The 18067-nt window shown below is 40.8% G+C and overlaps 1 protein-coding gene across 2 annotated transcripts in view; it reads left to right on the forward strand.

Annotated features, from left to right (window-relative positions):
* LOC106578541 (partitioning defective 3 homolog) overlaps window positions 1-18067 on the forward strand; it is a 566386-nt gene that overhangs the window by 530174 nt on the left and 18145 nt on the right. For both annotated transcript variants that reach the window (XM_014157480.2, XM_014157481.2), the window contains one exon: window positions 8457-8577. In XM_014157480.2, coding sequence (XP_014012955.1) covers window positions 8457-8577 — 121 coding nt within the window. The remainder of the gene's footprint in view (window positions 1-8456; window positions 8578-18067) is intronic.

Here is an 18067-nt window from a genome sequence, read left to right on the forward strand (position 1 = left end):
GAAGAGGTCTTTGAAACAAAGTTAGCTCGTTTGCAGTCTTTCCAGCTTCAATTTGAAGACTGAAAAGACTGAATGACTGGGTCGCGTCTACCGATAGAACGAACGACCAGCCGGCTTGGGTAGCAACCCTAGATTTGTGTCGGGACTATATCTTGTGGAAGGATGAAATAGTATAAATAAATTCATCAAAATAACCTTTTTAATTTGAATACGTTGGTAACCCGTTGTATAAAAGTGATAATGCCCTCGAAGCCGGTGTTTGGAGGATATAATTATTGGCACTGTTTGCCGGCCATCGACTTCGTCTCAGGCCTAGCAACACCCATGCCAATATCCTCCAAACACCGGCTTCGAGGGCATTATCACTTAAGCATTGCATTTCCTCTTGCTATAAGAGGTGACGCCTGTTCTCTTTCTACAGGGATATTTTTATTGTTCAGTCACTTTGGTAGGGGCAGCTGCCACAAAGGACACACACTTGGAGACAAAAGCTGTTTCTGTTCTGTTCTGTCTTATTCCCTTTACAAGTAACACAGGGATTTACAACATGCCAGTGTGACAAGTGGACATTGCACAGAGAGCGTAGGAAATGTTCTCATCCCAACAAGACAGCTGTAACTCTGTTTCCCTCGTACGCTTTCACAGGCTGACAGTCCCCCTTCAGAGAGAAAGAGAGAGTGTGTATTAAAGAGAGAGAAAGGGATTGACTAAAATAAAGAAAGGGTTATTTTTTACGATGTGTGTCATGAGGACAGCCCTAGTCCTGATGAAAGTGGGCAGGGGGGAGAAACAGAAGGGTACTGGTCCATATGTGCCTTTTGATTGTGTGTGGGTGCACTGTGCAGGTGCATAGGCCTACGTCTCTGTGAGGGCCTTGTGGTGACTGTGCTCTCCCTGATCCCCCGTTTCTTCCCTTTATCCCTATCTGCTCTTTATTCTTGATGAGGGCCCTCCAGCTCTCCACCGGGTCCCCCATGGCGAGGCGTTTCTTCTGGCCTCACAATAGGACCCGAGCCCAGGCACATGCACACAGGGGGCGCTGAGCCTCACCCCCCACACTCACCCCCTTCCAAACGACCCCACTCCCTATCATACCCTCTTACCCTCGCTAATCAGACTGCCACGCTCCCTGGTCACGCTGCTGGTCCATGCAGGCACTTTTGTGGGCGGCCTCTTAGGTCCCTCTCCACATGGGCTGTACAGGCTACTGTTCAGCCCAAAGGGATGATAAGCCCCCTACCACCAACCAGCCCTCAGCCATAGCAGACAGCCCCACACCCAACACACACCCCCCACCCTGCCATCGGTTGGTGGGGGGTGTGCACTAAATAGGGAATAGGCTGCGATTTGGGACGTAGCCTAGGACTGATAGAGGAATAGTTCTCAGCAGGAGTGGGGTAGGGTGCAGAGGGCTGCGAACTGTGTCGGCACATCGGTGACATTGGTACATGGATGAAGTCACTGTTTCACAAATCCAGGGTATTATCGCCTGTAATAACCCTTTGTCTGTCCAGGCAGGTTGCAGCTGTTACTCACTGGCCTGGATGAGCTGCTGAGCTGGGCTGGGGAAGCAAGAGGCCGACACACTGGCTGATATTCATAGAGAGAGAGATGGAGGGGAGAGAAAGTTGGAGGGGAAAAAAAGAGAGAGTTGGAGGGTAGAGAGAGAGTTGGAGGGGAGGAGCAAGAGAGAGAGGAATAGATTGAATAACGGGAGGTACAGAGAGAGCATGTGTGATAGTCATACAGGGTCAGTCACATGAAATTTGATTGCCACCAAACTCCGACAGATCGGCTGATATGCATTGATTTCCTTTGAAGAGTGTAAAAAGGAAAAATTGAAAAATGTCTCTGAAATGACCAGCAGTTATGCTACTGATTTAATCTTTCCTTCTACGTCTCTGTAGATCTGTCGTCTAACCAAAGCCTGCCCCGTCTTCACAACCAATGCAGCTGCTTTGAAAATAAATGAAAGTCCGCAGGGATGTGGAATAAATATGAGTTAAGCTTTGGATTGATGCAATATGGCTGAAGGCTAATGCAAGTCTCTGTTGTATATAGATATTGAGGTCTGTGCCAGAAATCCGATCAGTCTGATATTATAGATAGATGTTCAATAGTACCGAGGATCAGATCAGGAATAACAGCCTCTGTGATTTGAAGTCATATTATAAATAGCCCTAGAACCAACAGTTTAGTATATTTTTAAAGTGTTGAATCTCCGAGCGGTTCCTTATCAAACAGGCATCTTTCAGGACTTCTACAGTACTATGCCAGTCCAATTTAGGACCCAATAGGACCCTTGGGAGTGTTACACCAGAGATGGAAGAGGAAGCGAGACACCCCACTCGCTGTTTTTTGCAGGTTCAATGAAAGTCAATATTTAATTTCGGCAATACCAATTACCCTACCGAAGACATTCTTTAAAAAAAGTATACTCGGTCATAACAGACTTTATATGAGCAAATAAAATGAATAGAATAGAAAGGAAAGTTTTACATCTTCCCAAGTCTGAGGGTGGTTTTAACCTTCGAGACATGGAGTTGTATCAACTCGCTGCCCAATGCTTTTACTTGAGGCATATAGTTAAATGCACTAAACAGGAACAATGGGCACGTACATGTATTGAAGATGCACATGCTCATCCCCATAATATTTTAACCTGTATATTCTCAAAGGATACAGCTAAGAGCATGAACAACTTCCTAGTTAAGAACACTATAACAATATGGAAGAAAATGAAATGGATTCTACAAGAACCAATATCACTCCACGAAACACAACCCTATGGAACAATTATTGGATAGCTTTTCAGAATTTGCCGATAAATTGGAAAACTAAAGGCACAGAAACCATAAATGACTTGGTAACAGTAAATGCATGTATTTCCATGACAGAATTAAAAAGTAATTTTGTACTGACCATTGTAAAGTTATTTCAAATACATGCAAATTCAAAGTTTCATATCACGAAATTTCGATTTTGAAGTCTTTTGGACATCAGAGCAACCTTGAGGGAATCTTATTTGACTCAGAAAATGATGTTCACATGATCGGTAAGATATACAAAACCTTGCAGAGAACATATACAACTGACGATCTCTTAGAGAAAAATTTTAACTATTGGAATCAAGACTTCAAAATAACTGATGTTGGAGGGAATGTTGGAAGTAAACTAACCAAATCCAATGAACAAAAATTAACCCTTAATCCAGTCACCGGTGCAACAAGCTAAGTAACATAATACAAAAATACCCAGCAAAATCCGTCAGTTTAAGCTAGAGATATTCGTTTTTTTGTTGCATTGGATGCGTCTCAATCCACCGCATCCGCCGATGTTACATTTCCACATCTGCGTTGAAAGGTGGTAGAGCTAGAGCTGTTTTTCGTCAGATCATGAGACTTCACGAAAATGTCTAATCTTAATTTATCCACCATCTTTGATCCTAACACTGGCAGGGGTTTATGGGAAGATTGCATCCAACCTAAACCTACCATTATATTATGTCCGTCTGGCAACTGACAAATCCCTCCAGATCAAAGGATTACTGTTACGCGGGTAAGCACCGTATAGGACTAACCTCAACATACCATAACATACCAAGCCTACTGTACATGACCTGTGTCTGTGGGTCACCTCATAGAGAAAGGCATCTGCAGGCATCTCTCTCTCCCTTTCACTCCCTCTCTCTCTCCCTCTCTCTCTCCCCCTCTCTCGCTCTCTTTCTCGCTCTCTGTCTCTCTCTCTGTCACAGTGAATATGCTTAAAGAGGAACCCACAAAGCTGTTTTATCCCATGCAGTGTAATAACTACTCTGTTGTGACTCCATCTATCCATGTCTGTCTGTGTTTTGTTACTCGTGTGTGATTGGTCTCTTTAGTATGTGCATATTCCCAAATACATAGTTTCTCTGCTGAGAAACTGCTTTCGCTGGGCAGGAAAGTATGCAGCAGAATGGCTTTATTGAACAGCAAGAAAGAGAGTGCGAGAGAGAGAACGTGTGTGAGGAGCTGGTGTGTGTGCATGTCAACCTGCCTGCTCTCTTTTTTTAGATAGGCAGGTCTCACTCTGACCTTTCAGCTAAAGGAACACACAGACAGATGTTGAGTGAGTCTCATTGTACTGGAGTGAATGAGTCTGTAGGCAGGGTAAAGACTGTGCCATATGGATATTTAATTGATCTCCCCTGCTATTTCATTGGTGATTCACCAGTTGGTCTATTTTCCATTCATTCAATGGTAGAAGAACTGGGAAACAGATGGTGAAGAGTGACTATACCACGTCAAGTATTGAGAGAGAGACACGTATGCACGCATGCACGCACACACACACACACATCCACATGAGGCATACAAGTTACAAAGCCCGCAACCTTTTCCACAATGCATAAACACAGGCCTTCTAGTAACCGTTCCCTCCATCCTTGCTCATTCATATTCCTCCAAACAGCTCTACCGTCCACCGGACGGCACATTCATCCTAATTGCCAGGACAGTCAACTGACGCAAATGGCTGGCAGGTTATTCTTTGTGAGAGCTCTTGTTTCATAGAAAGCCATTAGACATTGGATACGTCCCAAACGACACCCTATTCCTTATTTAGTGCACTACTACCCATTGGGCTCTGGTCAAAAGTAGTGCACAATGTAGTGGATAGAGTACCATTTAGGATGCAGTCGTTGATTTATGCAGACAGAGGGTTATTTGTAAAGCAAGGACACCTGATGTGGATGGCAGCGAACAGCAACGATCATGCTGACTAATTGACTGTGGAGGGGCTGAATCATTCAGAGACTGAGTCCCAGCCAATGGCTGAATCCATCTTCTTTCTGAGGAAAGGGCACGTGCATATACGCATATACCCACACACACATACACACACTTGTTGGCTGCTGCTGTGGACATTAGCTAGCCTAGCCACTGATAACTGCCTCCCTCGAGTACCAGGGATTAACCCTGCATTTTAATATCTTTGTACTAAAGATTCACATAGTGTCCTCCAAGAAACTTTGAACCATGGATGGTGGATATGAGGATGGTGGATGTGGGTTGGGGGTGAACAGGAGAAGCCCTTAAGATAATCTAGATAGCATATAGACCCTTTGAACTGCCTTGACAAATTCACCAATCATTCTATCCCTCCCATACTAACAGCAGCCTCCACTCCGTGCTTCCAATTTCCATTTCTCAACGCTTTGAAATGTATTAAAGTTACATACTGCCATTTTTTTATTTGCCTTTTGATCTTGTCTCAACTCTGCCCCGCTCCTCTCCCTCCTTTCCTCTCCCTCTCTCTCACCCCTCTTAGCCGACATGAAGTCAGTGATAATAAAGGGCCATAGTTCTCAATTTCCACTGAATTAACACTGGAGGTGGTGGTGGGGGGGGGGCAGCAGTCTAAGTGAAGATGTTGTTGTTGTGTAGGATGGTTTGTGGCCCTGATGCGGGGTCCCAGCTTGCTCTCAGAGAAAGTATGTAAGCATATTATATGCAGGGTCAGTCAATGTCTGGAACCTTTTTTTATGTGGGGTATAGGAGGATTAACCTAAAAGCATAATGTGTGTTTGCGTTTGCATATCAACCTCCCTTTCAGACTTGGGTTCAAATAGTATTTGTTTTTTGATCAAATACTGTGAGCATTTGATTGAGCCTACCTGGAGTGCAAGAGGGGTGGGGTTTGCACTTGTAGAGACTATCTCTTTGGTTAAATTGCGCCAGGCAATCTCAGTCAAGCCCAGCTGAAGTATTTGGAATAAAACAAATACTAGTTGAACCCAGATCTACTACCTCCCACCATTTCCACCATTGAGAATCTGTTATGCTTCCTCACATGCTACAGGCATGGATGGCAGCTAGCTATGCACGTCAACACCCAGATAATGTGTCATCACAGGTTTTCACAGGAGCTAAATGGTGAAATTAATTTTGTTTGCAGATGTGTTGTTTTTCCCTTCTTCACCGGTTTCGGGCTTTTAACCGCGTGTCTGACTGCAGCTGAGGCCCACTGTGTGACAGTAGCACCACAGGGACTGCCCGTCGTGGTTTGATTGTGTTGTTCCATCAGTAAACAGTCTGATGAGAAGGAACAGATAGAAGCATATGGAGCATAATGGAGGTATTTACACAGTCTTCAATACATGGAGGTTCTATACAAAGAAACAAACACCCTTTCATTGGCTATGTAGAATACACAAAAAATGACGTTTTTTTCTTAACTCTGTTTTGTCTTAGCTAGATAACGATAATGTGTTACCAATGCTACAGTGTTGATTATGCAGTAGCTACTGGTAGTTTGAAAAAACAGAATCCTAGTCATAACACTAGTCAAATCTCACAAGTCAATTATATTGGAAATGTACTCCCCAGCAATTGCACGGATAACTTGCTAGTCTGCGTGAGGTAGAATTTGATTGGCAAATTGTATATGAAAATAATAAACTGTTTTGTAATTTAAATGAAACAGAAATGCAAAGTGTAGGCCTATCTCATACTGGATAGAGAAGGGGAAAGGAGGGCCTGTTAGCAGCATTGTACCCCAGCCTAAAGACATTAAACCTCACCAGCCAATGATCCATTTTAATACCCATCATCCATACAGATGAACATAATGTATGCTCACACCAGCATCCATATACATAAAACCATGAGCATCAAATGGGGTATAACTAATACAATTGATTTTAATGGTTGTGTGGAACAACAGAGAGATTGAAAGCGTTTCCGCTTTCAAGCAAGACGGCTTGCTTGTACTGCAGCAGGGTGCATACATCCAATTCAATTCATCCTTTATGAGGTGCTATTTAGCTGTGCTTTAATGAAGGCTGATTGGCACTGCGTCCTAGTAGCCATTATCATCAGAAGGATGTGATTGCTGTAATCTGCAATTATGGGCCTAATTGTACTTCAGGATCCTCTGGGTTTAAATGAGCAATCAGGTCTTCTACTAGTGTACCACCTGTAATTGCCACCTTGGAGCAGAGTGGGGACGACAGCGTGACAGCTTGACAGCTACGGTGTCAAACCAACGTCCATCTTAAGTGCCCCTAGCTGCTCTTCTCTAGTTTTTCTTCCTTGTCTCCCTTTCTTTTCCTTCTCTTATTCTGTCTCTTCCCTTGCTCTCCCTCTGTTCCCTCTCTCCCTTTCTCACTTTCCATCTGTTCCTTTTTCGCTGGTTCCCCCCCCCAACCTCTCTCCCCCCTCTCCTCTATGGAATGTATAAACCGGGCCCTATTATCAAGCTGGTTGTCTTATCATAATTATTCCTAGTGTCAGACCCTGTCGGTGGAGATAAAAGGAGAGGCTGATTAACTGATGGGAGAGTATTGATTCTTATTGACAGGCTGATTAACTGATGGGAGAGTGTTGATTCTTATTGACAGGCTGATTAACTGATGGGAGAGTGTTGATTCTTATTGACAGGCTGATTAACTGATGGGAGAGTGTTGATTCTTATTGACAGGCTGATTAACTGATGGGAGTGTATTGATTCTTATTGACAGGCTGATTAACTGATGGGAGAGTATTGATTCTTATTGACAGGCTGATTAACTGATGGGAGAGTATTGATTCCTATTGATATGCTGATTAACTGATGGGAGAGTATTGATTCTTATTGATATGCTGATTAACTGAGGGGAGAGTACTGATTCTTATTGATATGCTGATTAACTGATGGGAGAGTATTGATTCTTATTGATATGCTGATTAACTGAGGGGAGAGTACTGATTCTTATTGACAGGCTGATTAACTGAGGGGAGAGTATTGATTCATATTGACAGGATAATTAACTGAGGGGAGAGCATTGGTTCATATTGACAGGCCTCTGAAAGCCAGTAATGAAAGGGATGCATACAAGTCTCCAACAGCAGCACTGTTTAATGACGACACTACCACATAAAGACCAATAATATAGGCTCTTCTCCCAGTCTAAAAGGAACATGGATCACTCACAATGGTTCACAAGGGACTTTTTCTTTATGCCAAATGTACTGTACAGTATGAATGGATGGGGGGTTTGACAAGATATTAGTTCATTTGTTCTGTATGGAACAAAATTTAGACAACACGTTTCATTCTAAAATGGTTGAAAATTATATTAATTGGGCCAGTAACCGAAAGGTCGCTGGTTTGAATACCCTAGCCGACAAGATGAGAAATATGTTGATGTGCCCTTGAGCAAGGCACTTAACCCTAATTTGCTCCAGGGGTGCCGTACTACTATGGCTGAACCTGTAAAACAAGACATTACACTTGCACCTATCCGGTGTATGTGACAATTTAAAAACAAATGTTTGGATCTGTTTTCATCCCCTTCACATATGAATAATAATGATGTCTGTACAGTTCACTGTGTGACTCTTTGTGATGCCATTGTAAAACATGATATAATGCTGTTACTGGTCCATGCTTATATTCCCCTTCTCCTCTTTCTCTCTGTGTCCTCTTTGGTTCCACAGCAACCGACTGGCGCCTAGTAACCATGACCGGATACGGCGCCTGAGGGTTGAGTTCCAGCAGGCCAGAGGAGAGGAGGACCCTGATGACCGACGGCGCACATACAGCTTCGAGCAGCCCTGGGTGAGTGACTAACAACCTGCAGTATGGACCTGCGCATTAACCCCAACCACCAGCAAAACCCAACCCAGCTCAGTGCTTCACAGACCTCCACACTAACCTCAACCACCTAACCCAAACCAGCCAACAGCCTAACCTAACCCAATTCCCCAGTCCAACACTGCACGGACTTTCAAAATAACCCTAATTACCAGCCCAACCTAACCCAACACAACCCCTTCTCCTTTGCCTGCCTGCTTACCTGACTACCTGCCTGTCTGCCTACTCTGATGCAAACCTTACCAGGTTGACACTAGGACATGCTCATGCTCTACAATTTGAAAACTGATCCTGGACAACCTCAGTCATTTATTCTACTTAGGCGTCTCGTAACAGGCCTTTTACAGGACTTTACTTCTAATCCTCTGCTGTGACCTCAGACCTGGAAGTAATTACTAATTATTAAAGTCCCCATCTTTCTCAGATATTCATTACTTACAAAAAAAAACTCTACATTGGGAGGATGATGAAATGAAAGAAGATGAGTTGACAGTGACAGTGAATATTAAGAATGTTGAGACAAATTGAGAGAGATCTTAAAATTGCTTAATTTCAATCTCTTCAGAGTTAATTAAGAATACTTTTTAATTAGATTCAAAGGGACATTTTTCCTTGTTGTTCTCTCTTTGATTGATCTTATACTGCAGTGGGATTTATTTGGGTTTTAATTGGCTAAATGTAATCAACGTCATTCGTTTGGTTATTTAGGTGTATGGCTTTACTTTTATTTCTCCTGCTGTGTGTGAAAAAAGAACTGTTTCTATTTCTCTAATGTCAGTCACTGAAATGCAGTTAGTTCAATTTACTGTCGTGCCGATTCATAATAAGAAACCGTTATTCATGTTTGCCATCCTTGCCATTTACAAATCAAATGTTCTTCAACATGTGAATGTGTTTCTTTATTAGCTCTTACACTGATTACAATGATCAGAGCTCTTACAATGTTTCCTTTGTCCATCAGTGGTTTACATCCAGCGGTTAAAGGTCATTCATTTTATCTTGATCTAACAACACAGAGTGTGCAAATGGCACCCTATTCCCTATCCTGCAGTACTTTTGACAAGAGCCCTATGGGAGAAATGGAGGCCAAATGGAGGTCCATGGGCCCTGGTCAAAAGTACTGCACTGTAGAAGGAATATGGTGCTATTTGGGGTGCAGACAGAATAATATACCCTGTCAGATCCAGCATGGTGGGAACTGAGTCACCAGGTCAAAGGTCAAATAGCTGTGTATCTTTGCGATGTAATGGTTTGAGACAGACATAGCGGCTTGTGCTCCGACTTCCTGTGAAAAGATGACAGGCTAATCACCATTTGGAATAGAACCATTTCCTCAATTACGGGTCAGTGTATTGAACCCTGCTCCATTCTCCTCTCGTAGGAGCAACATTTCCCACCAGACATTTTCCGTCTTAACATCCCTAATTAGTGTTTAAAGTTGATTTGAGACCGAGCACTGCTATGACCATAGTGGCCATATATGCATTGCACTCGTTGTCTAACGCTTTAAGTTGAACATTGTTTCTCCAGCAAGACAAGCCAGTTTGCACGCTCAGTTGTAACACCAGTCTCCTCACACATGCCATAATGCCCATAGACTATCCAAAGGGCCTCTATTTACCATAGCTTTACAATAGCTTAGCCATAATGTCTATAGAGTAGTCTAACGGTCTCTATTTACCATAGCTTTACAATAGCTTAGCCATAATGTCTATAGAGTAGTCTAACGGTCTCTATTTACCATAGCTTTACAATAGCTTAGCCATAATGTCTAGAGTAGTCTAACGGTCTCTATTTACCATAGCTTTACAATACCTTAGCCATAATGCCCATAGAGTGGTCTAACGGCCTCTATTTACCATCGTTTTACAATAGCTTAGCCATAATGCCCATAGAGTGGTCTAACGGCCTCTATTTACCATAGCTTTACAATAGCTTAGCCATAATGCCCATAGAGTGGTCAAACGGCCTCTATTTACCATAGCTTTACAATAGCTTAGCCATAATGCCCATAGAGTGGTCAAACGGCCTCTATTTACCATAGCTTTACAATAGCTTAGCCATAATGCCCATAGAGTAGTCAAACGGCCTCTATTTACCATAGCTTTACAATAGCTTATCTTTAGTGTTAAAAAATAAGTCAAACGGTCTGTATTAATCATAGCTTAGCCTCAGTGTTTGCCTTATTGAATAATCAAAGCCATGTAGCTTTGTTTAATCGTTTCACGTTGTCTTCACTGGTATGCGAAGCGAAGGAACATTTGACTATTTACTCAGATACTCAGTCTACATCCTAAACGGCACCCTATTCCCTATATAGTGCACTACTTTTGACCAGAGATAGTGTACTACTTTTGACCAGAGCTCTGGTCAAAGTAGGACATTACATAGGTTCCATTTGGGATGTAGCCAGAGGCGTCTAAGGAAAAGAGGCCATGGAGAGCCTAATTGTTCCTGATTGTTTACACTGTTGAAAGTCTCCCACTGTTCCTCTGTAATAAGATATAGGCGGTCCCAGGAGTTATTGGGGCCTACTTTATTCATGTTACTCTTTCATGTGCCGTTTTCATAATAATGTAGAATCACACTGACAGAACTGGTTAAGTGAGATGGTAGGAGAGATATTATTTGAACTTTGTTAAGGGATCCAATTGAAATCGTGTCATCTGGCAACAAAAAAAACTTCAACCAGGAAGGACAGGAAACGCAAGGTTGAAATGATGTTAGAATATCAGTTATTTATGATGAAGCAAAAAATATCCATATCCATACTAGACGTGTGTAATATGTAGCATGGCCTGCATGGTGTAGAATCTTTTCAACTATTGACACTCCATGTAAACAGTTGTAATCATAGACACATGGTGGTAGACATAATTGGTTGTAACTTAGAGTTGTGTGTGGGTTGTGGTCAGGGAAAAAATGCTCTCTCTGTCTCTCCAAACCAACTTGAGGACCTGATCAATGATAGGCCTCAGATTCAGACATAAACATCTAGAAATCACCTTTGCGTCCTCATTCTCCCCCTGGCCCTGATAAAACAAACTGTTGGAGTGTTATGTTAACTTGTGAATGTGACTGTTTGTTTTGTGGTTGTGTTGCTTACTGAAATAAGCCCTAGTCAATCGTCGCTTCAGGCACTGATTTGCATGTTCTCATTCCAGTCATACTAGCAAGACAGAGAGAGATAGATATACACTGTATATAGAGAGGGAGAAAGAGATAGATATACACTGTATATAGAGAGGGAGAGAGAAAGAGATAGATATCCTGTTGGGGCTCGGGGGCAGTATTGAGACATTTTGAAAAAAATATGTGCCCATTTTTAACTGCCTCCTACACCAACTCAGAAGCTAGGATATGCATATTATTAACACATTCGGATAGAAAACACTCTGAATTTTCTAAAACAGTTTGAATGGTGTCTGTAAGTATAACAAAACTCATATTGCAGGCAAAAACCTGTGAAAAATAGATCCCCAAAAAAATGTGAATTTTGTGACTGTACTATTTAGTGTCATTGTTTTATAGATACCATAGTGAGAAAGGATTCATTTCGCAACACCTACGGCTTCCACTAGATGTCAACGATCTTTATAAAGTTGTTTGAAGCGTCTATGATAAACAGAGAGCAAATTAGAATCCAAGGAAGTTGACATGTCATCACTTCATTTTTTTGCGCCTGCGCATAAATCTGAGAAGCGTGAGTTTGTCATCATTGTTTATCTAGACATAGGATAGGTTGTGTGAAAATATTACTGATGTTTAACGTTAAAAATGGACCAAAAGATTAATGCTAAACAACATTTGACATGTTTGAACGAACGTAAATAGATTATTTACTAGGTTTTTTAGCTTTTCGGCGTGATTTTACACTCCCCCCACCACGTTTTGTGGGAGCATAATGAACGCTAAGTACTTGGTGTTATTTGGACATAAATTATGAACTTTGTCAAAAGAAACCACATTTGTTCCGGACCTGGGATGCCTTCCGGACCTGGGATGCCTGCCTTCTGATGGAGATAATCAAAGGTAAGGGGATATTTACAATGTTATTATCGATTTTAGATGATGCTAACTGTATAGCATAGCTTATTGTTCTTAGCATAGCACCCCGTTTATTGCAAAATGTGATTTCCCAGTAAAGTTATTTTGAGATCTGGCCATTCGGTAGCAATTACGAGATGATAATATATTATTCTTTGAATGACAATATTATAATTTACCAATGTTTTCGAATAGTAATTTTGTTATGTTCACCGGAAGCATTTCAGAGAAGACATGCAAAAAATGCATGTATTGTATAACATAATGTCCTAGGAGTGTCATCTGATGGAGATTGACAAAGGTTAGTACATAATTCTAGCTGGTTTCTGCTTTTGGTGACGCCTGACCTTGAATTGAAAATGGATGTTTGTACTTTTGTAGCTATGTACTGTCCTAACATAATCTAACTTTATGCTTTTGCCGTAAAGCCTCTTTGAAAATCGAACAATGTGGTTAGATTAAGGAGATGTTTATCTTTTAAATTGTGTAAAATAGTTGATTGTTTGAGAAATTGAAATTATTAGATTTTTGATGTTTTGAATTTCCAGCCTTGTTAGCAATCCCGACTCGGGGTTCATTGCTAACCTGTAGCCACACTGTATACAGAGAGGGAGAGAGAGAGAGATATACACTGTATATAGAGAGGGAGGGCTATATAGATAGATATACACTGTATAGAGAGTTAGAAAAATAGATATATATACACTGTATATAGAGAGGGAGAGAGAAAGAGATAGATATACACTGTAAATAGAGAGGGAGGGAGAAAGAGATAGATATACACTGTATATAGAGAGGGAGAGAGAGAGATAGATATACACTGTATACAGGGAGGGAGAGAGATATAGATATACACTGTATATAGAGAGGGAGAGCGAGAGATAGATATACACTGTATATAGGGAGGGAGAGAGAGAGATAGATATACACTGTATATAGAGAGGGAGAGAGAGAGAGATAGATATACACTGTATATAGAGAGGGGGAGAGAGAGATAGATATACACTGTATAGAGAGGGAGAAAAATAGATAGATATACACTGTATATAGAGAGGGAGAGAGAGCGATAGATATACACTGTATAGAGAGGGAGAAAAATAGATAGATATACACTGTATATAGAGAGGGAGAGAGAAAGAGATAGATATACACTGTATATAGAGAGGGAGAGAGAAAGAGATAGATATACACTGTATATAGAGAGGGAGAGAGAGAGATAGATATACACTGTATACAGGGAGGGAGAGAGATATAGATATACACTGTATATAGAGAGGGAGAGAGAGAGATAGATATACACTGTATATAGGGAGGGAGAGAGAGAGATAGATATACACTGTATATAGAGAGGGAGAGAGAGAGATAGATATACACTATATATAGAGAGGAGAGAGAGAGATAGATATACACTGTATATAGAGAGGGAGAGAGAGAGATAGATATACACTGTATATAGAGAGGGAGAGAGAGAGATAGATATAAACTGTATATAGAGAGGGAGAGAGAGATAGATATACACTGTATATATAGAGAGAGAGAGTAGATATACACTGTATATAGAGAGGGAGAAGAGAGATAGATATACACTGTATATAGAGAGGGAGAGAGAGAGATAGATATACACTGTATATAGAGAGGGGGAGAGAGATAGATATACACTGTATATATATAGAGAGAGAGAGAGATATACACTGTATATAGAGAGGGGAGAGAGAGATAGATATACACTGTATATAGAGAGGGAGAGAGAGAGATATACACTGTATATAGAGAGGGAGAGAGAGAGAGATATACACTGTATATAGAGAGGGAGAGAGAGAGAGAGATACACTGTATATAGAGAGGGAGAGAGAGAGATAGATATACACTGTATATAGGGAGGGAGAGAGAAAGAGATAGATATACACTGTATATAGAGAGGGAGAGAGAGAGATAGATATACACTGTATATAGAGAGGGAGAGAGAGAGATATACACTGTATATAGAGAGGGAGAGAGGGAGATATACACTGTATATAGAGAGGGAGAGAGAGATAGATATACACTGTATATAGAGAGGGAGAGAGAGAGATATACACTGTATATAGAGAGGGAGAGAGAGAGATAGATATACACTGTATATACGGAGGGAGAGAGAGCGATAGATATACACTGTATATAGAGAGGGAGAGAGAGAGATAGATATACACTGTATATAGAGAGGGAGAGAGAGAGATAGATATACACTGTATATAGAGAGGGAGAGAGAGAGATAGATATACACTGTATATAGAGAGGGAGAGAGAGAGAGATAGATATACACTGTATATAGAGAGGGAGAGAGAAAGAGATAGATATACACTGTATATAGAGAGGGAGAGAGAAAGAGATAGATATACACTGTATATAGAGAGGGAGAGAGAGAGATAGATATACACTGTATACAGGGAGGGAGAGAGATATAGATATACGCTGTATATAGAGAGGGAGAGCGAGAGATAGATATACACTGTATATAGGGAGGGAGAGAGAGAGATAGATATACACTGTATATAGAGAGGGAGAGAGAGATAGATATACACTGTATATAGAGAGGGAGAGAGAGAGATAGATATACACTGTATATAGAGAGGGAGAGAGAGATAGATATACACTGTATATAGAGAGGGAGAGAGAGAGATACATATACACTGTATATAGAGAGGGAGAGAGAGAGAGAGATAGATATACACTGTATATAGAGAGGGAGAGAGAGAGATATACACTGTATATAGAGAGGGAGAGAGAGAGATAGATATACACTGTATATAGAGAGGGAGAGAGAGAGATAGATATACACTGTATATAGAGAGGGAGAGAGAGAGATAGATATACACTGTATATATAGAGAGAGAGATAGATATACACTGTATATAGAGAGGGAGAGAGATATAGATATACACTGTATATAGAGAGGGAGAGCGAGAGATAGATATACACTGTATATAGGGAGGGAGAGAGAGAGATAGATATACACTGTATAAAGAGAGGGAGAGAGAGAGAGATAGATATACACTATATATAGAGAGGAGAGAGAGAGATAGATATACACTGTATATAGAGAGGGAGAGAGAGAGATAGATATACACTGTATATAGAGAGGGAGAGAGAGAGATAGATATACACTGTATATAGAGAGGGAGAGAGAGAGAGATATAAACTGTATATAGAGAGGGAGAGAGAGATAGATATACACTGTATATATATAGAGAGAGAGATATATACACTGTATATAGAGAGGGAGAGAGAGATAGATATACACTGTATATAGAGAGGGAGAGAGAGAGATAGATATACACTGTATATAGAGAGGGAGAGAGATAGATATACACTGTATATATATATATAGAGAGAGAGATATACACTGTATATAGAGAGGGGGAGAGAGATAGATATACACTGTATATAGAGAGGGAGAGAGAGAGATATACACTGTATATAGAGAGGGAGAGAGGGAGATATACACTGTATATAGAGAGGGAGAGAGAGAGAGAGATACACTGTATATAGAGAGGGAGAGAGAGAGATAGATATACACTGTATATAGGGAGGGAGAGAGAAAGAGATAGATATACACTGTATATAGAGAGGGAGAGAGAGAGATAGATATACACTGTATATAGAGAGGGAGAGAGAGAGATATACACTGTATATAGAGAGGGAGAGAGGGAGATATACACTGTATATAGAGAGGGAGAGAGAGATAGATATACACTGTATATAGAGAGGGAGAGAGAGAGATATACACTGTATATAGAGAGGGAGAGAGAGAGATAGATATACACTGTATATACGGAGGGAGAGAGAGCGATAGATATACACTGTATATAGAGAGGGAGAGAGAGATAGATATACACTGTATATAGAGAGGGAGAGAGAGAGATAGATATACACTGTATATAGAGAGGGAGAGAGAGAGATAGATATACACTGTATATAGAGAGGGAGAGAGAGAGATAGATATACACTGTATATAGAGAGGGAGAGAGAGAGAGATAGATATACACTGTATATAGAGAGGGAGAGAGAGAGATAGATATACACTGTATATAGAGAGGGAGAGAGAGGAGATATACACTGTATATAGAGAGGGAGAGAGAGAGATAGATATACACTGTATATAGGGAGGGAGAGAGATATAGATATACACTGTATATAGAGAGGGAGAGGAGAGATAGATATACACTGTATATAGAGAGGGAGAGAGAGAGATAGATATACACTGTATATAGAGAGGGAGAGAGAGAGATAGATATACACTGTATATAGAGAGGGAGAGAGAGAGATAGATATACACTGTATATAGAGAGGGAGAGAGAGAGATAGATATACACTGTATATAGAGAGGGGAGAGAGAGAGATAGATATACACTGTATATAGAGAGGGGAGAGAGAGAGAGATAGATATACACTGTATATAGAGAGGGAGAGAGAGAGAGATATACACTGTATATAGAGAGGGAGAGAGAGAGATAGATATACACTGTATATAGGGAGGGAGAGAGAGATAGATATACGCTGTATATAGAGAGGGAGAGCGAGAGATAGATATACACTGTATATAGGAGAGAGAGAGAGATAGATATACACTGTATATAGAGAGGGAGAGAGAGATAGATATACACTGTATATAGAGAGGGAGAGAGAGAGATAGATATACACTGTATATAGAGAGGGAGAGAGAGAGATAGATATACACTGTATAAAGAGAGGGAGAGAGAGAGAGATACATATACACTATATATAGAGAGGGAGAGAGAGAGAGAGATAGATATACACTGTATATAGAGAGGGAGAGAGAGAGAGATATACACTGTATATAGAGAGGGAGAGAGAGAGATAGATATACACTGTATATAGAGAGGGAGAGAGAGAGAGATATACACTGTATATAGAGAGGGGAGAGAGAGATAGATATACACTGTATATATAGAGAGAGAGATAGATATACACTGTATATAGAGAGGGAGAGAGAGATAGATATACACTGTATATAGAGAGGGAGAGCGAGAGATAGATATACACTGTATATAGAGAGGGAGAGAGAGAGATAGATATACACTGTATATATATAGGGAGAGAGAGAGAGTAGATATACACTATATATAGAGAGGGAGAGAGAGATAGATATACACTGTATATAGAGAGGGAGAGAGAGAGATAGATATACACTGTATATAGAGAGGGAGAGAGAGAGTAGATATACACTGTATATAGAGAGGGAGAGAGAGAGAGAATAAACTGTATATAGAGAGGGGAGAGAGAGATAGATATACACTGTATATAGGGGGATAGAGAGAGAGATAGATATACACTGTATATAGAGAGGGGAGAGAGAGATAGATATACACTGTATATAGAGAGGGAGAGAGAGAGATAGATATACACT

The sequence above is a fragment of the Salmo salar genome, chromosome ssa19 (genome assembly GCF_905237065.1).
Source record: "Salmo salar chromosome ssa19, Ssal_v3.1, whole genome shotgun sequence".
Taxonomy (NCBI): Eukaryota; Metazoa; Chordata; class Actinopteri; order Salmoniformes; family Salmonidae; genus Salmo; species Salmo salar.